Source organism: Narcine bancroftii, chromosome 4 (assembly GCF_036971445.1).
Source record: "Narcine bancroftii isolate sNarBan1 chromosome 4, sNarBan1.hap1, whole genome shotgun sequence".
Lineage (NCBI taxonomy): Eukaryota > Metazoa > Chordata > Chondrichthyes > Torpediniformes > Narcinidae > Narcine > Narcine bancroftii.
In genome coordinates this window covers 242,432,683-242,459,982 of record NC_091472.1, presented here as the reverse complement: position 1 = coordinate 242,459,982, position 27,300 = coordinate 242,432,683, and the positions used below count along the sequence as shown (strand labels likewise).

At 40.1% G+C, this 27,300-nt stretch overlaps 1 protein-coding gene across 7 annotated transcripts in view; it reads left to right on the top strand.

The window, feature by feature from the left end:
• Positions 1–27,300, top strand: part of kcnh3 (potassium voltage-gated channel, subfamily H (eag-related), member 3) — a 698,780-nt gene that overhangs the window by 140,528 nt on the left and 530,952 nt on the right. For 2 of the 7 annotated variants that reach the window (XM_069934513.1, XM_069934514.1), the window contains exon 5: positions 3,796–3,936. The exons of the other annotated variants lie outside the window; for them this stretch is intronic. In XM_069934513.1, coding sequence (XP_069790614.1) covers positions 3,876–3,936 — 61 coding nt within the window. In that variant the 5' untranslated portion in view covers positions 3,796–3,875. The remainder of the gene's footprint in view (positions 1–3,795; positions 3,937–27,300) is intronic. 7 annotated transcript variants of the gene reach the window in all.

Sequence of the window (27,300 nt, the reverse complement as noted above, 5' to 3'; positions counted from 1 at the left end):
ACATCCTAGTAGATCTCTGCCACTTTCTTTCTTATTGATATCTTTCCTGAAGTTAGATGACCAAATCTGCACAATACTCCAATTTTGTCCTCACCAATGTCTTGTACAACTTTACCATAAAATCCCAACTCCTATATTTTAATTTATAAAGGCCAATATGCCAAAAGCTCTCTTTACAACCCTATAAACTTGTGACGCCACTTTCAGGGATTATGTATCTGCATTCCCAGATCCCTCTGTTCTACTGCACTCCTTAGTGCCCTTCCATTTACCATGTATGTCCTTTCTTCATTTGTCCTTTCAAAATGTATCACCTCACACTTGTCTGCATTAAATTCCATCTGCCATTTTTCAGTCCATTTTACCACCATCCAGATTCCTCTGCAAGCTTTAAAAAACCTCTTCATTGCCCACAACAGCACCCATCATAGTGTCATCTGCAAACTTACTGATCCAAAATACCACATTATCATCCAGATCGATATAGATAACAAACAGCACTGATCCCTGAGGCACACCACTAGTCACAGGCCTCCAGTCTGAGAGGCAATCGTCCACCATTACTCTCTGGCATCTCCCATCCAGCCATTGTCAAATCCAGTTCACTACTTCCCCATGAATACCTAGCGTCTGAACCTTCAACACTAACCTCCAATGTGGGACCTTGTCAAAGACCTTACTAAAGTCCATGTAGACAACATCCATAGCCTTTTCTTCATCAACTTTCCTGGTAACCTCCTTGAAAAACTCTTAAGATTGGTTAAACAAACATACCACACACAAAACTATGTTGACTATCCCTAATCAGTCCATGGCTATCCAAATAATTGTATATCCAATCTCTTTGAACACTTCCCAATAATTTGCCTACTGCTGATGTCAGGATCCCTGGTCCATAATTTCCAGGGTTACTTTTGGAGCCTTTTTAAGACAACGGAACAATATGAGCTACCCTCCAATCCTCCAGTACCACACCCATGGCTAAGGATATTTTAAATATTTCTGCCAGAGTCATTGCAATTTCTATACTAGTCTCCCTCAAGGTCTAAAGGAATATCTTGACAGGCTCTGGGGATTTATTCACCCTTATTTGCTTTAAGACAGTCTCAATGTTGGAAGGGAAAATGGTTTTAATGTTTATAGACAGGTAGGTCCCAGCATCCAACACCAGCCCCCCAGAGCGAGTTTATGCTGTTTCCCCCCCTAACACGCCAATGCCCACCTCTAATATTCATTCTGACGCCGACCCTGTCCAAATCTAGTTGAAGCCTACCAGAGCAGCACAAGAAAACCTTCCTGCAAGGATATTAGTCCCCTTCCAGTTCAGATGCAAACTGTCCTGTCTGAACAGGCCCTACCTTCCCTGGGAGAGAGCCCAATGATCCAGAAACCTGAGGCCCTCCCTCCTGCACCATGTCTTTAGCCATGTTTTAAGCTGCATTATCCTCCTATTTCTAACCGCATTAGCATGTGGCACAAGTAGCAATCCTGAGATCACTACCCTGGAGGTCCTGTCCTTCAACCTACCACCTAACTCCCTGAACTTGCAAGACCTCCTCACCTTTCCTAAGCATGCCAGTGGTCCTACATGGACCATGGCATCTGGCTGCTCACCCTCCCTCCTGACAATGCCGTGAACTTGATCAGAGATATCTCAGACCCTGGCTCGAGGGAGGCAACATACCATCCAGGATACTCCATCTCTTCCACAGACCTCTTATTTGTCCCCCTAACTATGGAATCCCCTATCACTACAGCTCATCTCTTCTGCTCTCTTTCCTTCTTAGCCAGAGACCTGATCTCCATGGCTTGTCCCTGGTAGGTCATTTACCCCCCCCCCCCCTTCGCCAAACAGCATCCAAAATGATATACTTGTTATTGAGGGGAATGACCACAAGGGTGCTCTGTACTTACTACCTGTTTTCTTTCCCTCTCCTGGCTATCACCCATCTACTCTCCTCCTGCCTCCTAGGTCTGATAGTATCCCTGTAACTCCTGTCTATCATACCCCCCCCTCTGCCTCCCGAATGATGTGGAATTCATCCAACTTCAGCTCCAATTCCTTTGCTCTGCTTGTTAGGAGCTACAGCTGGATGCACTTCTCACAGATGAAGTCATCAGGATGATATGCCATAGACATGGACCAGTCAAGTGTTATACTAATACTGGGCTTTTATTAACAAACTCTGACCACCACTAAACTGGCCAGTGAGAAAGCATCTCCATGTGTTATACCAGTAGGGTGGAGTATCTCTACAGCCATAGCCAATAGCAAGCAGTCAGTATAATACACCCCTCCCCATTACATCATCACATTCACTCCCCACAAAAATTGACTAATTTTAATAAAATACAATACTGGCAAAAGTGAAAAGCAGACAGAATAGAAGAAAAATTACAGAAGATTAAGGGTTACAAGCAGAATTAATGAGAACACATACCAGAAAAACAGGCTGCAAGCCTGAGATAATACAGGGTGACTCCACTCATTGTAATTATGGCTAAGATTAGAAATGGTCATAACAGAGCTTTGAGGAGGCTTTGAGATTCGTGTTGATCTTCGTAAGGCCACAGATGGAAGAGACTTATCTCTAACCGAAGGACTTCTGTCACCAGGTGTGGAAGGCAGTGGAGAGCGTGAGGAAACATTCCCATGAAGAGGGTATTGTTCCTCGAGTGTTTCTTATGACGGGCAGGGTAGAGATGGAGTCAGGTCAGAGGAAGGGCTAGCAGGCTGTAGACCAGGCGAGGCTTGATCCCTAAGGGAAACAGTGTCCTTTCTTCCATCAGGAAAAATGACATGAGCATACTGTGGATTAGCGTGAAGCAGTTGAACACCCTCTACAAGTGGGTCAGCTTTGCTGGGTCTAACATGTTTTCTTAATAAAACTTCTCCAGGCTCAGAGAGCCGAGTTGGCAAGGTCGATCCAGGTTTTGAATTTCTAGGGAAAACAAAAAGACATTGGTGGGGAGTCTCAGTGGTCGCTGGACAAAGCTGTGTATAGATAGAGTCTAATGCTTCTGGCAGCACATCTTGCCAGCAGCTGGAGGGGAGACCTTTTGTTTTAGCACTAGAGTGATAGCTTTCCATATTATACCATTACTGCACTCCACTTGACCATTACCCCATGGGTTATAGCTGGTAGTATGACTAGTAGCTATCCCCCTGTCAAGAAGGTATTGCCTAAGTTCAGAACTCATGAAAGCTGACCCTCTGTCACTATGAATGAAGTTAGGATAACTGAAAATCATATCAAGACATTTAATAACAGAACTAGCAGAAACATCAGCACATGGGATAGCGAAGGGAAAACGGGATGTGTTAAGGAAGTAGGAATTCTTATTATTTGAGGATAGTGGTCCTTTAAAATCCACACTGAGGTGTTCAAATGGTGTAGTCGCCTTAATCAATGTGGGAGCGTAAGGTTTGTAATATCGTGGTTTACACTCCGCACAGACGGGGCACTCGTCAGTTTCTTGATGTCTTGTAGTGAGTACCGCAAATTGAGGGACTTCACATAATGACAAAATCTAGTGACCCCTGGGTGACATAATTCATCAAGAAGGTATTTCAAATGGTCTAGGTGCAGACTTGTGCAGGTCATGCAAAAAAGCGCATCTGGGGAGGTCATTGAATTTTCCTGGGCGAAAGAATATATCGTAATCATAAGTAGAAAGCTTAATTCACCAACACATGATCTTATTGTTTTTAATCTTGCTCTTCAATTTAGTGTTGAATATGTAGACAGCAGATTTTTGATCAGTCAGTTAAGTGAATTTCCTTCTGGTTAAAAGGTATTTCCAATAGCGAATGGATTCTACAATAGCTCGCGCTTCCTTTTCGATAGAGGATTGCCTGACATCCGGCCCCTGTAATGTTCGAGAGAAAAAGGCCACATAAGGCTCAATCTGTCACATCGGATTCCACTTGGAATGGTAAATCCTCATCAATAGCTGACATTGTCACCTTGGCTATATTCTGTTGGATGTTTTCAAAAGTACGGAGGGCTTCTTCAGATGGGAAAACTAGTTGTTTTAAACAGTGGTTGCCCTTTATCTGCGTAATTAGGCACCCAATGAGCGTAATAGGAGAAAAACCCCAGGCAACGCTTGAGGGACTTTTGTGTCACAGGTGGGGGTTGATCCATAAGTGGTCTCATTCTCTTTGGGTCTGGGCTGATCTCCCCTTTACTCACTATGTCGCCTAGTTTTGCCAGGCGTTTAGTTATTTGAAACCTGGGCTGATGACATGAGAGACTGTTGGATTGTTCAGGAAAGAATTGTGGGTTACTGAATCCATGAACTTGGCTTCTAATTAGCAATTACTGATTTAATTCCAGTTTCACGTCTGCTAACACATGAATTAAAGTGGAAATGAACTGATCTATTTCATCATAATTAATTGGAGTATCTGTTTTAATTTTTGATTTGTCCAAAGTATAAAACAGATGCTCCAATCAATTCCAAATATCTTTCTATCAAAAATCAAATAGATAAGCTTGTATTGAACTGTATATTGAACCGCGACTAATTCAAATTTTGTTAATTAGAGGAACATGTATTTAACTCTTCAGAAGAATGAAAGAAGCAGGAGTAGGTCATTGAACATGCTCTGTATTTTAATAAGATTATGGCTGATCTGGCCATGGACACGGTGCCACTATCCTTTCTCTTCCACGTACCCCTTAACTCTCCTACTATCTTAAACACATTAAATGAGGCAGCCTTCACTGCTTCCTCGGACAGAGAATTCCAAAGATTCACTTGGAAAAACAATTCCTCTTCCATCCTAAATCTACTTTCATGAATCCTGAGGCTAGGTATCCCTAGTGCTTTCTTTTCCAATCATTTTATTAATTTTAGGCACAAAAATAACATATATAGAATGCAAGGTTACAGATTAAAAATCAAACAGATATACATCATAAACATGCAATAATTGATTCCCCACAGCTCTATTGCTCAAATAATAAAAACAGTAGAAAGGATATATATATATATATATATATATATATTCTCAACTATCTAACTAATCCTGAACTAAATTATCTAAATCCTATCCTAATAGTGGAAAATTAGAAATTAAAAGTAGGGATGCCTTAAAAAATAAAATTCAATAATAAACCAGAAAATAGATAACATGAAGGGAAAAACAATAATAAAATGTATCATATTAAAGCAGGTTTAAGAATCATGAAAAAAATTAATAAATGGGCACCACATTCTATTAAACCTAACACTGATATCAGTTATAGCACAGTTAATCTTCTCTAAACTTAAACAAGCTAAGGTTTGCCACATCCACTGGACATAGGTAGGTGGAAATTGAATCTCTTCACCTAAGCAAAATAGATAATCAAGCTATAAGCATCGTGAATGCAACAACATGGCGATCGGATGGTGACAGATGTATATTTTCAATCAACATTCCAAATTCGATTCAGCTCTAAGTTAACAGCTAAAATTGTAGATAAAGTATTGACAATTTCTTTCCAATAAGATTCCAATCCCAGGCAAAACCAAAATAACAATGCCACCCCGTTGTTACACCTGTTGTGATGAGGGTTGACATCTGAAAATGTATGTGCAAATTTACATTTAGACATCTGTGCCTGGCCTACAACTTTAAATTGGATGAGTGAGTGATGGGCATAGATTGAGGATGTATTAACACGTTTAAAAATCCTTTCCCACAAATCGTCAGAAGTAGTTAATTGTAAATCCTATTCCCATGTAACTTTAATCTTATCAATTGGAAACTGATATCATTTCAGTATAATATCATAAATGTGAGCAATTAAGCCCTTCTGGGAAGGATGCAAGAGAAAAAATTACATCGATGACATCTACTTTCTGAGTGTGGAGAAAAATTCATTGGGTATTCAAAAAATTCCTAATCTGCAATTATCAAAAAAAAATTGTGAATTTAGAAGATTAAATTTAGTAGATAATTGCTCAAAAGACACAAGACAACCATCAAAAAATTGATCTCAACAGATACCAATACCTTTCTGTTTCCAGTTAGAAAAGGCCTGATCAATCCAGAAAGGTGAAAAAATATTAAATGATATAAAACTGGATAAAGAGAAATTCTTCAGTCCAAAATATCTTCAAAATTGATATCATATACGTAAAGTATGTTTAACTACGGGGCTCTCTATCATCTTATTAACCTTGGTTAAAGAGAAAGAAACTGCAGCTCTAAACAATGATACTAAATAAAATTTCTTAAGTGATGATCCCTTAGTTCTAGTCCTGTCAGTCAGTGGAAACAACTTTGCTGCCTTCACCTTATCTACCCCCTTCATAATTTTATAAATTTCTGAATTCCAGTGAGCATAGTACCAGGTGACTCAATCTCTCCTCATAGGCTAAACCCTCATCTCTGGAATCAACCTGGTGAGCCTCCTCTGTGCCACCTCCAGAGCCAGTATATCCTTTTTTAAGGAGATAAACAAGAAATATGCAGTAACTAGGGTCCAGTGCAGGACACAAAAGTTCTGGAGAAACTCAAAAGGTCACATAGCATCCATAGAAAGAAAAAAGGCAGTTGAAGTTTCTGGTCTAAGCCCTTCCTCAGGAGGGCTGAAAATCAGGCAGATGTCCAAATAAAAAGATGGAGGGCAGAGGGGGAGGGTAGGAGCATAGGCTAGCCAGTGATTGGTGGATACAGATGGGAAGGGGAATCCTACAGATTGAATGGCAGCACAGTTGGAATAGCAGTTAGCACAACACCTTTACAGCACCAGCAATTGGGACCAGACGAGGGTTCGAATCCCACGTTTTCTGTAAGGAGTCTGTACATTCTCCCCGTGGCTGCATGGGTGCTCTGGTTTCTTCTCACCATTCAAAATATATTGGAGGTGTAGGCTAATTGGGTATAAATTGGGATGCACGGACTCAGGGCCAAAATGTCCTGTTACCATGCTGGATGTCTAAATTTAAAAATGTTAGTCTCAAAACTTAAAAACAAAAATTTTAACTATAAAGAGTGCTTGAGGTGAAGTTGCAGTAGAAACTTCCTGCTCTCAAATCAATCCCTCCAACAATGAAAACCAACATTTCAATTACCTGCTTGATTAGCTGATACACCCTCAAATGAACATTTTACGATTCGTGCACAACCACTCCCAAGACCCTCTGCATAACAGCATCCTGCAATCTTTTGCTATTTAAATAATAAGCTGATCTTCTATTTTTCCTTCCAAAGTGATGATATCATAGTTACCATTATTGTACTCCATCTAGCAAACCCTTGCCCGCTATCTTTTGCCCACTCATTCATTTCATGTTTTTTTATTTTTAAATATAGAGATACAGTACGGTTCTGGCCCACAAGCCCATGCGACCAATTAACCTACTAACCCAGAACATCTTTGGAATCTGGGAGGAAACCAAAGCACCCAAAGAAAAACATGCAGACATGGGGAGAATGTACAAACTTTCTTTGCAGACAGTGCAGGATTAGAACCTGGGTCACTGGTGCTGTAATAGCATTGCTCTAACCATTCTCTCTCTCTCTCTCTCTCTCTCTCATAACTCTGCATCCTTTTCATAATTTACTAATTATCTATACCTTGCTTGAAGGCATCAAGAATAATGAAGTTAGTATTCATGAGCTGGTTGAGTTAAGTAAAGGGACCTGCATTCAACAACAGTTGTTTCAGTCTGACATCAGAATAATTGGTATGTCCTGTGTGCCCTGAATATAACATTCAGAGGGCAGTTATCCAGTTCACACTACCACCTGCTCTTTGTTAACCAATTCCTACAGAAACATCAGTAAACAATTGCAGTGTACTTGGCTGGTCAGGCAGAAAACTAGGCACTGCTAATACTTCAAATGAATACTCATTTCCACCTGTTGGGAAAATGCTTGTTTTGATGTTTGGTCAGGATTTGACATTTTAAGTCTCTCTAGCTACATAATGCAAGCAGGAACCTGGAACAGAATTGCTGCTTGCTCTCTCTTCCTTTGAAGGGAGATCACATTTAATCTACTGAAATCTAAACCATCAATTTCACAAGCAACAAAGCTAATATAGCAGAAGGCAGATATGACCCATTCAGTACCCTTCTTAAAACATTAATTGATTAAAAAACATCATTTCTGAATGAAAACTCACTGGGAGATGGGAGATTACAATTGTAAGAGGATTGTGAGTGTTTGTAGCTCAAGAAAAGAACTTGAGAGTGTTCCTCTTGGACCATGTGGGAACATAATGCACTGAAAGCCAACACGTCCATTTCAAACATTGGTCATTTTTATGGGAAGAGAAATGATGTAAAAATCAGCACTTGGACTTTCTAAACAGTATTTCCACACAGCAATTCCCAGCATAAGCAGTTTACCACAGAAATCTGGAAGATGCTCTTCAAGTTGCCCTGCACCTCCAGAAATCTTGCTGCAACACCTCCGTTCGGAGACCCTCAGAATCAAAATACAAGCATGAAGTTGCAACAGTTTCCCATTACATACCCTTTGCTGGAGAAATTCAGTCTTCCAAAAATAAACTAAAATAGAATTGTGTGAAACACAGACATCTGCAGAAGTTGTAATTTTGGGGGAAAAAAAGCACAAAATGCTCAGGCATATGGCTGGTTTTGCTCATACCGTGGAAAAAGGGCTCATGCCTGTAACATTGGTTATATATCTTTACTTCCTGTGGACACTGCAAGACCTGCTGAGTCCCTCCAGCATTTTTGTGTTCTTTTAACTAAATAGAATTTGGATTGATTTGGTATTCCATAATGAGTTTTGCTGATCATTAGAGTTGTCTTTTTTAAATTCAGGCATATAGCACGGAAAGAGGCCATTTCGGCCCACGAGTCCGTGCCGCCCAATTTACACCCAATTAATTTATGCCCCCCATTACGTTTTGAACGGTGGGAGGAGACTGGAGCCCTCGGGAAAACCCCACATGGATACGGAGAATGTACAAACTCCTTATAGACAGCACGGGATTTGAACACCAGACCCGATCGCTGACACTGTAAAGCATTGCACTAGCTGCTATGCCAATTATGCCATCTTGTGTAGATCACTGAGAGCTCATTATTCACAATCATTAACCGGGGATTTTTGGTGTCAAATTTGGCTACTATAAACTGATTATGTTGCACTTTAATATTATACACAATAAGCTGAGTTGTAGTGAATTTAGGGGAGACACATAACTTGTTGCAGATCTACAGTTGAATGATCAGTTTAAGTTTGAATTAAGATTACATGTAAAGTTTCAGAACATTTATTGCTTGAAAGGTTACAGCTATGCCTCAAGATAAGCCTTTCATGACCAATATGCTGCAGGCATGTGTCCTACATGTATACCTCATTGAATTAAATCTCTATTTTAAGATGAAAATAAATTGCAAATAAAAACCTTGAATTCATGTTGGAAGACCAAGATTGCACACTGTAAAACAAATGATGCTAATGTCCAATTGGTTAAATGTTGAATTTACTAAAAGCTGTTACCCTGTATCTTTGGTACAGATAATGATATTTTGGTTGACTAATTTATTTGGCTGTTTTGTGATGAGAGCTGTAAAATCACACAGTGTGATTTTACAGTCTTGTCATTCTGAATTTTCTGAATCTGTAGTCATTAATATATGACCTATTGTAGTCAAAACCTGGTCAAGTAATGGGGTTGACTATTAATGGAGACTATTCCATTTCTATGATCAGAAAATGTCATCCAAGGATTAAAACAGACAAGCCAGATGGTTTCCAATGAGTTTACTATTATTCCACCTCTCACAGTGGAAGAGTGGGCAGACAAAAATAACAGTAGGACTGATTAATTTAGTCAGAACCACAGATGTGATGAAAGCATGCTTGCTGTTTGAATATACTATTAGGATAACAGAGAAACCTGAGGATGCAGGAAATAGTTCTTTAAGAATGAGTCAGGGTGGTTAAGGTGCTGTTTGGGATACTTGTCTTCATTAATCAGGGCACTGAGTGCAGGAATTACAATGTCATGTTATAACTGCATAAAATATTGGTGAGGCCAATTTTGGAATATTTTGTGGACACCCTGCTATAGGAAGGATATCATGAAGCTAGAAGGGGGCGCTAAAAGATTTGCAAGGATGTTAGCAGGACTGGAAGCCTCGAGTTATAAGGTGAGCTTGGCTAGGCCAGGACTTTTTCCCTTTAACATTGGGGGCTGAGAGATGACTTTATCAAGGTATATAAAATCTTGACGGGTAAAGATAAGGCAAATAGTCATAACTCTTTCTTCAATGTAAGGGATTTTAAAACAGGAGGGCATAGCTTTAAGTTAAGAGGGGAAAGATTTAGAAGTGACCCAAGGGGCAACCTTTTCCACACAGAGAGTTGTATGTAAAGGGAATGAGTTGCCTGATGAAGGTTGAAGTGCATACAGTTATAATATTTAAAAGACATTTGGACAAGTAAAGGAAGGTTGAGAGGGATCAAGACAAGCAAGATTACATCAGAAAGGCAATGGTCAGAATGGGTGAGTTGGACCAGTGTCTGTTTCTGTGCTAAGGCCATAGAATTTAGGAGCAGAATTTGCCCATCAAATCTGGTCTGCCATTCCAATCATGGTTGATGTATTTTTTCTTTTAAACTCCATTCTCCTGCCTTCTCTCCTTAACATTAGATTCCCTTATTTATCAAGAAGGCATCAATGAGCACTTTAAATATACCCAATGATTTGGTCTCCTCAGCAGTCTGTGCAAGGAATTCCATAGATTCACCGCCCTCTCTCTACGTGAAGAAATTTCTCCTCATCTTGGTTTTAAAGAGATATCCTTTTATTCTGAGACTGTTCCCTTTGGTCCTAGAATCGCCAGCTACTGAAAACATTATCACCATGTTCAATCTTTCTAACTCTTTCACTATTTGGGCATAATTCTATGAGATTCCCCTGTCATCATTCAAAACAGTGGGAAGAGCCCAGGATCATCAAATGTTCCTCATGCATTCATCCTCTCATCCCTAGGATAAATCTCGTAAACCTCTGGGCTATCCGTAGCTCTATGATTTTATATCATATGACAGTACTTTCTGGGCAGTTTGTTCCAAGATCAAATGAATTATACACCCACAAATTTTCATTGGGTCAGAATGTAAAACTGGTGTTTCCACAATGAAGCCAAATTCATGTTAATATTTAATAAGAACTGTTCATCTCCAATTTTTATTCTAGAGTTGGAAATGGCTTCTACCACACACAAATTTAGAAATGTAATTGTACTGCTCAGTTTATTTCAGTGCTATGTGATTGAAATGGACTTTTCTCAGGTGAAACATGACTGATCATTTTTGGTTCATTTAAAAATATTCAGGAAATGTGACTAAGTCAAACATGTTGCAATTTACCTCATCCTTCTCCTGAAATCATGTCACTCCCCAAACATTCTTTCTTTTGAGCATTCCCTGGCAAATCAGCCCCCAGTATCCCACGATCACCTTTCTTTGGCCATTTTCAGAACAATATGTCTTTAATGCCATGACTCTGAGCTAAGATCGTAGTAGACGATATCACTTTTCTGCTAGCTATCCTTTAGTTTTAATTCCCCTCCCCACACTAAATGACAACACCTATTCAGTTTCTTATGCAGCTCTTGTTTAGGCACATCTGGGCAATATTGTACAGCTAAACATTTGCTTAATGCACTTTGGAAAATGGATGCCCTCATCTGTAGCCTGAGCTGATGGGCATTCTATTTGCATTGTGTTCTTATCTGGTAGATGTTTTTGTTCTTTCTTGCATTTATTGCTACCTTAGCTCTCACTGATAATGGGAAGTGGGTTGGATTTAGATGACTTTTTTCCACTGTCACTTTCCAAAAAAATCCCACATTGTTCTACTCAGCAACTGGGAAATAATTGCTCACTTTGAAAGGGAAAACAATGCTACACCCTTACAAGCTTCCCAGGGTGAATGTGAAAGGAACCTTCAGAAAGATAAGTCCTGAGATAGTGTAAGACCCAGATGGTCCTTCAAAACCTGGGCAAAGCGGCAGGCTGGAGTTTTTCAGATATTTTCAACCTCTCACAACAATGGTCAGAAATCCACATTTACTTCAAAAAGTTATTTATTATACCAAAGAGTGAGGTGACCTGCATTAACCACTGATGTCCTCTGTGATGAAATGCTTTGGCAGGTTGCTTATGGACCAAATCAACTGTCTCTGGAAGGACGTTGATACACTTCAATTTGTCTAATATCAAAAAAGTAATCTCACTGGCCCTCTATTCTGTGTTAGATAACTTGGACCAAGAACACCTACATCAGGCTGATGTTCATTGCTGAAGCTCGGTATTTGATACCATAATCCTTCAGGGAGATCTTGCCTGACAAATCTGCTGAAATTCTAGGAGGAAGTAACGAGAAGGATTGACAAAGGAGAGTCAGTGGATGTTCTTTCCTTGGATTTTCAGAAGCCCTTTGATAAGGTGCCACACACACAAAGGTGCCAAACAAGACAGGAGCCCGTGGAATTACAGGGAAGGTACTAGCATGGATAGAATATTGGCTGACTGACAGAAGACAAAGATTAGGAATAAAGGGGGCCTTTTAGAACCATAGAATAGACTGTGCCAAACGTTTTCTCTGCCTAATCTCACTAACCTGCATTCAAGCTATATTCGTCCATACCCCTCCCATCCATATTCCTCTCCAAATTTTTCTTAAATGTTAAAATTAAGCCCGCATTTACCACTTCAGCTGGCAGCTCATTCCACACTTCCAGTACTCTCTGTGTGAAATTCCTCTTAATATTCCCCTTAACTTTTCCCTTTTCACTCTTAACCCACATCCTCTGGTTTGTATTTCATCTAACCACAGTGGGAAAAAAGCCTACTTGCATTTACTCTAACTATACCCCTTCATAATTTTGTATTCATGGCTGACTAATGGTGTTCTGCAGTGGTTGGTGTGAGGTCTGCTGCTTTTTCACATTTGATTTAATGTAATTGATTTAATGACAGAATTGATGGCTTTGTGGCCACATTTGCAGATGACTCAAAGATAAGTGGATTGGATGGAGTTGAGGAAGCAGGGAGTTTGCAGAAGGACTTGGGCAGGTTGGGAGAACAGGCAAAAAAGAGGCAGATGGAATACAGTGTAGGGAAGTGCATTTTGGTAAAAGGAATGATGTGGACGGGGAGAGGCCAAGTCATTTGGTATATTTAAAGCAGAGGTTGGCAAGTTCTTGAATAATAATAGTGTCAAAGGTTATGGGGAGAAGACAGGAGAACGAAGCTAAGAAGAAAACACATCATCATAATTTGAATGACAGAGCAGATTCAATGGGCCTAATGGCCTTATTTTGCTCCGATATATTATGATCTTAATACCAGTAAAATGTATGTTTAAGCTAAAGGATCAGGAACTCTCCGCAGCCCCTTGCAACTGAATTCTTGACTTCCTCAGTGGTAGACACCAATTAGAGTAAATTGGTAACATTAGCTCTTACTCAATGACTATCAATGTGGGGACCTCAAGGCTGTGTGCTTCATTCCCTGTTCTATTTCCTGTCCACTCACAACTGCGGAGCCAAGTTGGGCTCCAATGCAATCTATAAATTCACGAATTACACCACTGTTGTTGGTTCGATAATGGGAAATGATGAGTCCAAACACAGAATGGAGATCCAGAATCTGGTTAGGTTTTGCTGTCAATATCACCAAGACCAAGGAACACATTATTGATTTTTAGGAAGGACAGATCGAGGGACCACACAGTTGTCTGCATTCATGGGATAAAGGTAGAGAGGTAGAACCTTCAAGTTCCTGGGAGCCCACATTTCAGTTGAGCTTTCCTGAACAAGGCACACAAATGCCTCTATCTTCGAAGAAATCTGAGGAGATTTGACATAAACTTCTAATGGTGCACTGTGGAAAGTTTGTAGACTGGCTGCATCATGGTTTGATTTGTTAATTTGTGTGCCCAAGAATGCACAAGACTCCAGAAGTAGGAAACACAGCCAAGTCCATCAGAGACTTTGTCTTCCAAATTATTGAAGACATTTACGTGAATTGTTGCCTCGTAAAGGACCCCTATTACCTGAGTCACAACCTCTTCTTGCTGCTGACTTTGGGAAAAATGTACAGAAAGAAGCCTGAAGGCCAGTGCCTCCAGAATCAAGAAAGGTCCCCCCATCCCCGAAGTGATCAGGCTCCTGAACCTCTCCCTACCACCTGAATCAGAAACTACTCTGGCACCACAAAAAGACCTGTCTGTAGTATTGAAATGCCACTTATGCAGTTATAGTTAGTGGAATAAAAAAAATATTTATTACTCTTTTTTGTACAGGGGTAACTTAATGTGTACTTTTTAAAATAAAAGTACCCATTTGGAGGCAGCTGTTAAGAATATTGGAACATGTACATTTCACTTATGACAATAAATCTATTATCATTACACGAAGTGAACATGTTCATTACCTGTTTCATCTGTTTGTTGCAATTTTGCAATCTTTATTTGTGGGGACGATTTAATAAAGGGCTACAGTTGACTTAGTTAATGTGCATAGCTATACAAAGCTGCAATGAACTAATTACATTTTTAAGTTTGCTTCCAAAATAATAGATTATATTTTTGAGTTTTGCAAAACAAAATACAAAATCCCTCATAACCAAGAATCTTTAGATTTCCGTGCCTGGTTCCATCTTGCCATCACCCACATGCCAATCTACCTGGGTTTCTTTGGTTCATCTTTCCTATTCTCTACTCTTTGTTCAATTGTCCATCAACCCTCCATTGCCTGGAGCTACCTATCACCTACCAGCCTCTGTTTCATTCCTCCCTCTCTCTTCTAAGTACTGGATATCTTCCCTCCACATTCTTATTCCTGTTACAGAGTCTTGACCTGAAGCTTTTGCGATAGACACTGAAAATACATGGCAGAACCACGGAACATACAATCAAGTTTATTACATTATGCCAGCGGGAGTGAGGCATACAAAAGCCGGGTAGATGGTGTCTTCCTTCCTCAGTACCGGATCTCACTCAAAGTTCATAGTGATTTGGTATACCTATATGGCACTTTTTGGTGGTTCATTTCTCCCAAGTTGTTAAACAGGTTTGTTTGAAGTTGATTCTTTATTAGCATCTGTCTTTGTGGTTCTGTTTTAGGAATGTCAAACAGTTAATCACGCTAATTGTTAATCCTATTTAAATTTCGGTTCTTTACATATTTGAGATGATGTCTGGTGGGTTCTTTCCAATATATATCAAACATCTTTGTTTCTGTGTAGCTTTGGTTTCAATCTAACTATCCGATGCTAATTATTAATCTGAAGGGTAAATCAAATCTTTAACACACAAAGTAAAGGAAGTTTCTCTTAGTGTCTGACATTCCTGTGTGATATTTCTGCATTTGTTTATATGAATGGTAGTAAGTTCTGACAGATCGCTTTTTCAGTTTGCATACAGCGGTGGCTCTTTCTGTTTGAATGCTAATTTGTCTGTCTGTGAGGCTAACAAATCTTCTGTCAGTAAACATAAAGCTATGGTTTGGTTTTGTTTATATTAATGGCAATAAAGCAGTGGTTTCTTTTCTTAATGCTGGTTGTTTCTGTAGGACTTAATATAAAATTTTTTACACTTTGAACATGCCCCCCTGCCTCCAAAGATGCTTCTTGATCTGCTGAATTTTTTCACTCGTTTTTGTTTGCTCCAGAATCAAGTACCTCTGAACAAAATAAAACACTTGTCATTGTTAATAGCCTAGATTTTGAGGTTATAATGATGGCAAAAGCATGAGTTTTTCATCACTATTACTAAAAAGGGCACCTACTTATGGTATGTGCCTATGCATTGTTAAGCACAGATATCCATATTACTATAATTCACAGATTCCCTATGTTTTGTACATGGAATCAATTTGAAATTACTCATTTAACAAGAATTATTTCAAAACTACTTGCATTGTAAAAATCAATGAAAATGTCCCCATTCAAACACCTTACCATCATATTTTATGTTGAACAGCATATTTGTCCAAAAGAATAAATCTCATATGTGAAGTCTAATTTCATCAGAATGATCATTTCATAATTCCAAAATTGTTTTCAATTAATTAATTGATAAAAGCCCACTTAGAAATCATCATGTAACAAAACCTAACAATCTCTGAATTTTTAACAAGACTGCGCAAGTAACTTAAAATTATGCCACTTTTCCACCAGATTTGCAGTGGACAAGGTTGTAAACACAATTGTCTGTGGAGGAGTATTGTCAGTAACTTGTGATTGTTCACGTTAGACTATCTTTGTGTGGAATCTCAAAACTGCAGTTTCGCGAATTAACATCTTCAAATTCATTTTCTCCAATAATATTCAGGCCATCGCCATCAGGAAAGACATATAGGGTTTTGCGTACTTCTGCATGCACAACATTGAGGGCCGAAGGGCCTGTACTGTGCTGTATATTCTCCATTCTGAGAAGAGGGAAATAAACATAGTTTCTCAGCAGGAAAGATGTAACATTTTGTGTTTTATTGTGTTGCCTTAAGGGCAATTATTGTAACCCCTATTGCCAGGGCACAGGGATTAGGACATATGGTGGTAAAAATTAGTAATTTATTCATGAGCTTAAAGCTTTTTAAAAAGTTAAGTAAACTTGTTTTGTGGTTTTTTTCAGAAACCCATTTCAATACAATTTTTAGTCATAAACATTTCTTGCAATTAGCCTGCATTGTCAAATTCATAATATTTTGTGTTCACATATCAGTCCTGCATAAAGAATTGAAAGATGAGGTAAAGGATTTTGAAATATGAGATTCATTAAAAATTAAGAGGTTTTAAGAACATAATAAAAGTGATGTCATTTCCAGAGAGGTTATGTCATTTTTGTCGTAATAATATTTTGAGAAAACTGTCAATGAATAGTAAAGGAATCCAAATGTATCAAAGATGTTCATTCATATCATATTTTAAATTCCATTCTCCCCCCCCTCACCATTTGGTTAAGGGATTTACTTTTGGGCAACATTAGTTCCAAGAACAATTTGACTCCCATTTCGCAATTATTGATTATAATTTATAAAAGCTAAAACATTTGAGAGAATTGGTGGTCTGTCATTATATTGGATTCCAAAAACAAACACAATTCCTTTGTCTAGTGGAAGCACACAGTTTGTATTTCAAATCAACAAGCATTATCAGGAGCAGGAATTCAGCCCAATTTCCCCCTTCCCTGACCGAGTTGAAAGAACTGTTGTAATCTGATGCTGTCATGCCTGCCATGGTTGCTCACAATGAATGAAGCTTGTAATTGACAACAGCATCAAAGTTCATTGATATTTTAAAATTATACAGGTGACACCTGCTCTTGAAATCTGATCACATAGCTCAAAGCAACAACAAATATAAACTTGCTGAATTCATTGATGATTTGGCAGGAGGCACAATGTTAAGCTATTGGTCTATTATCCAATGTCCTGGACTATTCATCCAGAGATGGGGTTTGTGTTTCACCATGGACCTAGGCAACTGGAATTCAAGCAAACAAGTAAATCTGAAGTAGATGGGAAGTAGCAGTCATGATTATGGGAAAACTACCAAATTGTCACGCAAATCTATCTGGTTCACATCATCCTCGTCTAGGTTAGTCTAGGTCTTCCTCAAGACTCCCAGCAATGTGGTTAGCTCATAACTGCACTCTGAAATGGCCGAGAAAGCCACCACATTCAGGGGTATTAAGGATTGGATATGTGCTGATTTTGCTGGTAATGTGCAAATTCTCTGAATGAATAAATATTAAAGAAAAAGCACCAGTGTCTGTTTCAGCAGCAAGGGTTAAGAACAGCTATAAAGATGCAATATTAACTGATTATTTGGGCAAATTATTTGAGTTTCCAACTGCTGGCAGTCTTTGGAGCTTTGTGAAATGTTTGTTACATAACTGGCATTCAAACCAACTCTATTTAACTTCACGATGAAATTGTGACCAAGAAATGAACACTGCTTACAAGAATCGTCCTGACATACCAGATGGGTATTTGTTATTGCTGGTGTCAAACTGTCAGTATTCCGCATGTTAGCCCAGAGAGGTGAAAACACACTGAGTGTTATGACTGCAATATGAGGTAGTATGCATGGAGGTTGGCAGCACTCACAAATGAGCATACTTGTGTTGCTCTTTCATTACCTAGGTGAAGCTGGGTTTCCAAAGCATGAATGGCAAATTGATTCGTAGAATATTTGGAACATGCAATCACCCTTATACAAGTGCTTGTTCAATTCAGATTCAAGGAGATTGGTGCCAGGGCTTTCACTGTTAAAAACATAAGATGATCTACAGCTCTGGTTACAGATCAAGATTCTCAATGTAAACATTGGATTTTTTTCCCCCTTGATCCAATTTAGATGATAGAACATAGAATTTTAAAGGACAGTACAGGCCATCCAGCCCACAATATTGTGCTAAACCCACTCAACAAATGAAACCTCACACCCATAACCCTTTACTTTTCTTAAATCCATGTGCCTGAGTTTTTAAATGTTCCTATTGATTCACGCTCCACACCACCCCTGGCAATGCATGCCAGGCACCCATTGCTCTCTGTGTATACCCCTGATGTCTCCCCTAAACCTAGCTCCCCACATTGTAGAGATGGTCTCTGGTGTTTGCTAGCCTCGCCTGGGGAAAAGGTGTGTGCCTTCTATCCTATATATGCCTCTTATAACCTTAAGACCTCTATTAAGTCACTTCCTATCCTTCTCTGCTCCAATAAGAAAAGTCCTAGCTCTGTCAACATTGCCTCATAAGACATGTTCTGCAAAACAGGCAACCTCCTGATAAATCTCCTTTGCCTGCTCTTCATAGTATCCACATCCTTCCTGAAATGAGGCAAGCAGACTGAACACAATATTTCTGACAGTTTAGCTGCAACCCATCCTTTTTGTACAGGTCATACCTTCCCCAGAACCTCTGCTTCCTGCACCAACTCTGCCATAACTTCCTATTCCTTCCCTCACTGGAATCCAGAAATACTATGATTTTTTTTACCACAATAGATGGCAAATAACTCTTTGGAGAGATAAAAAGCACAAACTATTCAAATATATTACAATACAATTCTAGCTATGTAAACCTTAATTGTCAACATTTCTGATCCTTCCTGTTCAAGGTCAATTTTTTTTTAAAGAACTGCATCAATGGACCATAGGTTCATTGGTGTGATATTTCTGATCATTTTGTGCTGAGCTATTTTTTTAACATGAACATCTTATAAAAATGGATTAGTATGCCTTGCACAGGGCTGGTTGAGGTTAATTCAATTGCTTCAATCTATTGATGAATACTGGCAATGCACATCACTAGACTCGGGGTGGGGGGAGGCTAATTTTACATGTAAATATTTAGGAAAGATTGACCTTTTTTGTCAATTTCAAATGAACCTATTTTCTGATTTGTTTTTGCTTCTTAATCTTCCATTTTATGGTTTGATTTTTTAAAATTGCCCCAAAAACCTTCTCAACATAAGGTGGGACAACAAGAACCAAAGCAAAAGTATGATTTGGAAGAGTTTGCAATGAGCATGGTGTCTGAATATTTAAAGCTAACTTCCTCATCTTGTACCTTTATTTTTTTTTAATTAAGATGTGCCACATGATTACAGACTATTGTGTTGGAAAGAGTATCAGGTTCAATGGGTTCACAGAGAGATGAGTCTGAACACGTATTACAATCACATGACTTTAATTAACACACAGGAGACAAACAGTGGTGGATGTTAAATGGTTCTCAATTACTATTTCACTTAAGCAACAATATAGACATTCACCTATGACCTAGGTTGGACTCCAACAATAGTGAACCTATAACCAACACACTCACACACTTGAGTACACACACTACAAATGGACTCTTACACACAGCCGATTCCCTGTACCAATGGGGGGTACAGCCCTCTGAAAGTATTGATTCATCATAGTACTATGGCTCAGCTTCAGTGTCATGCACACCTCACCTGCAACACTTCCAGCAATATTCACAGTAGCAACCTGGTGTGGAGCAATGCCCAGGGCTTTCTGTGTTTCTAGCCAATAATGACCCAAGGTGATTTAAATTAGCCAATGGCAAGGTGTGCACTAACAGGTAGCCAAAATCAACCTCGATTCACAGGTGATGTGACTTTTGAATAAGTTTCAGACAGGGAGGACACATTGTAGTGTAGATAAAAGCTCACACTCGATTGGAGGGAGATCAAATGCTTTTATTAGCTTACAACACAGGTTGGATTCTTGAACAGGCTTCAGAGGGGTTCAGGGTTTAGGTGGGAAACAAAGGTTATATATGGGCTCCTAGGGGGAGGGGCCAGGAGGCGGAACCAGCCTAGAGTATAGCGCACTTCTAGTGAATCCCAGTTTATTACATTCATCCCTTCCTTCAGAATTAAAGGTCTGTGGATGAAGAGAACAAGGATCAGAAGCCAGTAACAGACACAGAAGAGAAATATTTACAATCATATTTACAGATTCAGGTGTCCTGGGGGTCTGGAGATCCTGGTGGAATGCCTTAGCATCGGGAGCTAGGCTCCTTGAGTCTCCTAGTCCGCCTATGATGGAAGGGTGTTGGGCTGGGGCTCCGGTTCGACAATAGAAGGGGGTTCACTCTCTTCCTGAACTGGGTCCTCGGAGGCCCTGAGCAGGAGTGGGAAGAAAAAGCTCGGTAGCTCGTGAGGCACCTGAGGTCATTGATCCTCTGTTCTGGAGGGTGCGAGGTCCCTGATGGAGACAGTGTCCTCCCTGCCATCCAGGTATTCCACGTAGACATATGTGGGGTTGGCATGGAGCAATTTCACCCTTTCCACCAGGGGATTGGTCTTGTTTCTCCTCACGTGCTTCTTGAGAAGAACCGGACCAGGACTAGTGAGCCAGGCTGGGAGTGTACTCCCTGATGCCGACCTTCTGTCAAATGTAAACATGAGCTCTTGAGGAGTAGCATTGGTCGCAGTGCAGAGTAGCATCCGAATTGAGTGGAGTGCAATAGCGAGGACATCCTGCCAGCATGAGCCTGAAAGGCCTTTTTGCTTCAGGCAAGTTTGACAGCTTCCAGATCTTGGCGTTCTCTTTTTCATCCTGGCTGTTCCCCAGGGGTTTGTAGCTGGTAGTCTTGCTGGATGCGATGCACCTCGTCGTTCATGAAGGCTGAGCCCTGGTCACTCTGAATATAGCTGAAATACCCAAACAGGGTGATAATAGAGTCTAGAGCCTTCATAATGGATGAGGTGGACAGGATGGTGAATGGGAAGCGGAAGTACCAAATACACTCATTGACCTACATACCCTGTACATTTTTGGAGGTTGGAAAGAAACTGAGGCACACAAAGAAAACCCACACAGACATGAGGGGAACATCCAAACTCCTTACAGACAGCACCAGAATTAAACGCTGGTCACTGATGCTCCAATTTCATTGCGCTAACTGATGCACTAACCGGACCACAGAATATTTTAGTGGAGGTAGAATTGTGCTTAACCTCAACTGAAACTGATTGGAACCAGTCTTCAATCTATTTGTTATCATGAATTATGTTTGGTCAAGAGAGAAATTTAAATGTTTTTGAGGCATAAAAGCATAATCGAACCATTACTTCCCAATTCAATATTTTGCCAAATTCTTTACATTTTTTTGAAAAAAGACGTCTGCATGAAATCATCATCAACTCCCAATAATCCTGTAGTAAGTTGTTACCTAGTTACTGTTTCCATATTTAGCAGATTAAGAGGGTTAAGGAAAAGTGCATTTACTTTGCATATACAGCAGCCACATTGACCAGCGCCAGTGGGCTGATTTCGCCTCAAACCGTGCATCTTGGCGCCTCACAGTTCGGCGGGCAGCAACCTCCTTTGAAGAAGACTGCAGAGCCCACCTCACTGACAAAAGACAAAGGAGGAAAAACCCAACACCCAACCCCAACCAACCAATTTTCCCTTGCAACCGCTGCAACCGTGTCTGCCTGTCCCGCATCGGACTTGTCAGCCACAAACGAGCCTGCAGCTGACGTGGACATTTACCCCCTCCATAAATCTTCGTCCGCGAAGCCAACCCAAAAAAAAAAAAGAAAAGAAAAAAGACAGCAGGATGTACTGGAACAAGACTAAAAATGAGGGCTTCACAATTCAGTTGCATCTGTTGCTGGATGCAACAGTTGTAAAGTGATGTCATCTTGTTCTGAAGTGCCTTTGTGTGTGAAGTACATATGGAGAGACCAGAACATCAGTAAGCAATGTTGATTTGATGCCTGAACTGTCAAACTGGTCCTCAACAGTACAGTTAATGCATGTGTGCAGGAGGCATGAAGAATCCAGCATTTTCGCAACAGGAAGAGCTCCCCATCTCTGCCACGTCATATTACTTGAAGTGCAGCTGTGGATATCACATGGAGGGTTTGGTGTTCTCAGCACTATTTATAAAATCCATAAGAAAAATCATAAATTTATAAAGTACACTAAGAAAATTAGCAGTGCTGCCAGAGTTGTTGTTACAGCTGTCCTGTTGCAGGTGCAGCCCAGGGAAAATGGAGATACAGCGCCGCTGTTCCAAAAGTTTCAACCACCAAGTCCTCATGCTGGTGGCTTTGTACAGGCTTCAAATGACCTGTTAGGAGCCAAAAGTGTTTGTAAGTAAGATCCTGTGCCGAAGATGCCGACACCTGTGCTAGGCAGTGTACCATGAGGGGATGCAGACTCTGGGGGAGTAGCAGGCACCAGAAATAGGAAGAATACTTCCCCCCACCCAGAGAAGGAGAAGCAGAGGAAAAGACTCTACAGGATGGTGACCACTGCAGCAGACCAGCTAGAGGCTCAACAGCTGAGGGACCCACACAGGCTGTGGGCTGTCGTCAACTTGTGATTGGGGGGACAGGTGCGGGCCCTTTGGAACCATGTCTTGGGGCCAAGATTCGAGAGGGTGCTGAGGGCAATAAAGGTTGCCGTAAGTCCTTGGATGCTGAAGGCTTCCTGATCTTGTTTGAGATTTGGATTGGAGCTCGGGTTGCTGATGGATCGGACAGGAGTCTAAAGTGGCTGCAAAGGCTGTGGGAGCGCTGAAGGTGAAACCATGGGGACCCAGTGACTCTGAAGGGACTTCGGATTCTCTTTTGCTTCTCATTCTCTCATAAGAGGCGCTGGACAATATTCGTGGTGACTCTTTGTCTCCCTTATGACAGGCAAAACTTAAAGTGTATCACGTATGTTACATTAATGATTTTTTTATTATGTGACAATAAAAGGAACCTTAAACTATATGAAATTAGAAAGCCATACGACCATAACACATAGGAGCAGAAATAGGCTATAGTCAGCCCATCAATTCTGCCCTACTATTCAATCATGAGCTGATCAATTTTCCCTATCGCTCCCACATCACGGTCTTCTCCCCAGACCCCTTGATACCCTGACTAATCAAGAAACTATCAATCTCTTCCTTTAATACAGCAAATGACTTGGCCTCCACAACAGCCTGTGGCAACAAATTTCAAAGATACACCACCCTCTTGCTGAAGAAATTCCTCCATATCTCTGTTCGAAGTGGGTGCCCTTCGATCCTGAAGTTGTGCCCTCTTGTCCTTGACTCCCACCATGGGAAACCACTGTTCTACATTGACTCTGCCCATGCCTTTCAACATTCAAAATGTTTCAATGAGATCGCTACCTCATTCTCCTAAATTCCAATGAGTACAGGCCAAGAGCTGTCAACTTTCCTCATATGAAAACCATTTCCTTCCTGGATTATTCAGCATGCGTAAGGATGTTGTCACCATGATGCTCGTGGTGTCACCAGACTTTGATTGCCATTTATGAAAATAAAGAGTGGAAAATAAAGGACCTTTTGAGAAGAAGAGAAAGGGAAGATCCCACAGCAGAACTCTCGAGCCACTGAGAGTTTTGAGAACAATTCACTGTGTTCACAGCAAAGAATAATGCATGAGGCAAGTCCTCTTGTGTAAAGAAGGACCAACATTAACATGCCACATGCCACAGCCACAACTCCTGTGGCAGCACCAATTCAGAACCTGGTTACCAGTTGCTGTTAAGTTTGTATTGCCTGATGGGAAATACCTGGATAAATGTTGTCATCCAGAGTCACTGACATTTCCTTCTGGGTCACCTCAGCAATTATTGTAATCTTTTGAAAGGACAAATTTCTGTAAGAAAATTGGACCACTTGGATCAGATACTTGATAAAACTCTGAGCTCGTGAGGAGGAAGTTCGAAGTTTTACTGCATCACTCAGATTTTTAATTGCTTTTTCTTATACTGACAGAAATGAAAATTGAGTTGGTAGCTGTCCATCAACATGTGGAAGTTGAGTGCACAGTTTTAAAATTAAGTGAGCTAGTATTTCCATGCAGGAGAAATTGTGATCCACTTCACCAGTGCAAGAGCGATACTTTGTTCCTTAATATCATTAGGTGTTTTGAAGAGACTTTCTGGTCAACTTCGCATTGCATCAAGTATTTAAATAGGAATGACCACCAACTTTCTCCTGTCAATGGGGAGAAGTAATTGAAGTGTGTCAACGACTGAACACTCTGGGCTTAAGTAACTCCTCTTGCAAGAGGACCCTCAAGCATATTATTGCCATGTATTCATCTTCCCCCCCACCCCACCCCCCTCCCTCCCAGCTATCTTCTACAGAGTTTGAGCTGGTGGCTGAAAGTGTTACCTTTCTGATCAAATGATCAGTTTCTTTTTGCTTGATCTATTATTGTACAACCTTGTACGTTGGAGTTCTTAGCTACCTGAAAGTGGAAAACTAAAAGTGTCGTCAGGATGAAGGTGGAGGAGGAAATCAGAATGATGGGACGTATGCAGCTTGTACATCACAAGAGGTGGTGAAATGAGGTGTAAGAGATTTGTGAATTAGAGGATTAGCTATAAACATATCCTCACCATACCAGAAGCTTGGGTTCAGTTTCACCTTGAACGTTGTCTGTATGGAATTTGAACTTTCTCCCTGTGACTACAAGGATTTTCTCTGAACATTCTAACGTTCCACCATAATCCCAAAGATGTCTGGGTCAGCCAGTGTAAATTGTCCCTGGTGTGTAGTTGATTGTTAAAATCTGAAGGAGATTAAGAAGAATTAGAGAGATAATTAAAGAAAATGGAATTATTGCAGGATCAGGGTAAATAGTCGATAACTGAAGGGACTCGGTGAGCCAAAGGGCCTGTTTTGGAGCAAATGATCTTATGACTATTATTTCAACACTCGCAGGCACTCCTTATATTCTGACTGGGCTGAACACTTGGAATTTCAAGAGGGGTAAGAAGAGCAGAAAGTAGATGCAAGGACCTGTGACCCTTTATTGAAATGGTAGGGTCTGATGGACATTGCAATGGGGAGCCATGTTCCTGTATTGTGAGACATGCTTGGGGATTTTGCCGTCCCTGTTGTATTGCAAGCAGTATAAGTGAGATGCAATTGTGAGGCTTGGAGTATATTTTTCAGAATGCAGTTGAGCATACAGGTTGGATATAAATTCTGATTAATAGAGGTTATTAATAGGTGATTGTTTTGAACAGTAAGAGTTAACATAATAGGCCTCACATCAGTGGTTGGCAAATTGTTGAATAGAGTTCTAATGAATGGTATATATTAAGAGCTGAGAGACCATGCTAAAATGATAGTTAGCCTGCAACTAGAGTCCTGCATTCTGTCATGATTACAAGATTTATAATGAGAATTAGAGTTTTGAGGTGAGACTGTCTAGACTGGCATTGCTTTCTTTGGAATAAAAATATTGAGTGGATATTTCAGTGAGTTTTATAAAATATGAGGGTGTAGCTGCATCGAACTGGCCAGGTGACATCAGTGCGTGTCAAACGTGAGATTCTGTCTTTTAAAAGGTTGCGCGGGAGATGAAGAGTAAATCTGTTTGATTCACTCTCGAAACATCTTGTGTGGTTATTTTGTCATGTCCACTGCAATTCAAGTGGCCACAAGGGGATCAAATAGGTAAACAGAAAGAATCCATTTCCTTTAGCAGAGAAAATGCAATTGTTCATGTTCAAGAGAGCAATACCATTATTGATCGAGGTTGAGAATTTAATATGATTGCATGAAATTCCTTCTTCGCTATATTAATAGAAGTCTATCATCTTCAGAATAAAGTTTAAAGTTGTCCAGGTAATTTTTTAAAAAGTTTGCTATTTTAAACCTACCAATGACATAAGAGAGCTGTTGTTTTTGTAACATAGTGAATTTTATTCCTCTGGAGTGAGCAACTACCTCTTCTGCGCCTTTACCAAATTATATATAAAATATATGTACCAGATCTTTCATTCGCGTGCTTTATGTTTTGACATGCTATTAATATGCTTTACATTATTTATACACTTGCACTATTGAAAAATCACTCGACACCAGATGATTCATTGATATTTTTGGAAAGTATAAATATTATGATTTTTTTTGCAGCAGTAACTGCAGAAATTTTTGGACAGCATATTTTGAAATGCAAAACCCATTTCATCTTCTTTTATTTAATTGGCATTTGATTATTGTCAGCAAATCTGGTGCACGATTCAGCAATGAATTTGTCTTGTATTACCTTCCCACTTCTGACGTCAGTAGTGGGTAAATTATTGGAGGTATTCTGAGAGATTGGATATTGAAGTATTTGGGCAGCCAAGGGCTGATTAAAAATAGTCAGCGTGGTAGGCCATGTTTAATGAATCTTAGAGTTTTCTGAGGAGGTTACCAAGAAAGTAAATGAAGGAAAGGCTGTGGAAGTTGCCAATATGTTCTTCGGTAAGGCCTTTAACAAGGTCCCACATGGGAGGTTAGTTTAGAAGGTTCAGGCACTAGGTATCCATGGAGAGGTTGTAAAATGGATTTGAAGTTGGCTGAATGGGAGAAGACAGAGAGTGGTAGTAGATAGTTGCCTCTCAGTCTGGAAGCCTGTGATTAGTGGTGTGCCACAGGGATCGGTGTTGTCAATATCAATGATCTGGATGCTAATGTGGTAAATTGGATGAGCAAGTTTGCAGATGACACGAAGATTGGAGGCGGCGTGGACAGTGAGGAAGGCTTGAAAAGTTTTCAGAGGGATCTGGACCAACTGGAAAAATGGGCTAGAAAATGGTAGATGGAATTTAATGCAGACGTGTGAGGCGTTGCATTTTGGTAGGACAAACCAAGGTAGGACATACACAGTAAATGGTAGGGCACTGAGGAGTGTGTAGGTACAAAGGGAATACAGATACATAATTCCCTGAAAGTGGCATCACAGGTGGATAGGGTTGTAAAGAAAGCTTTTGGCATCTTGGCCTTCATAAATCGAAGTAGTGAGTACACC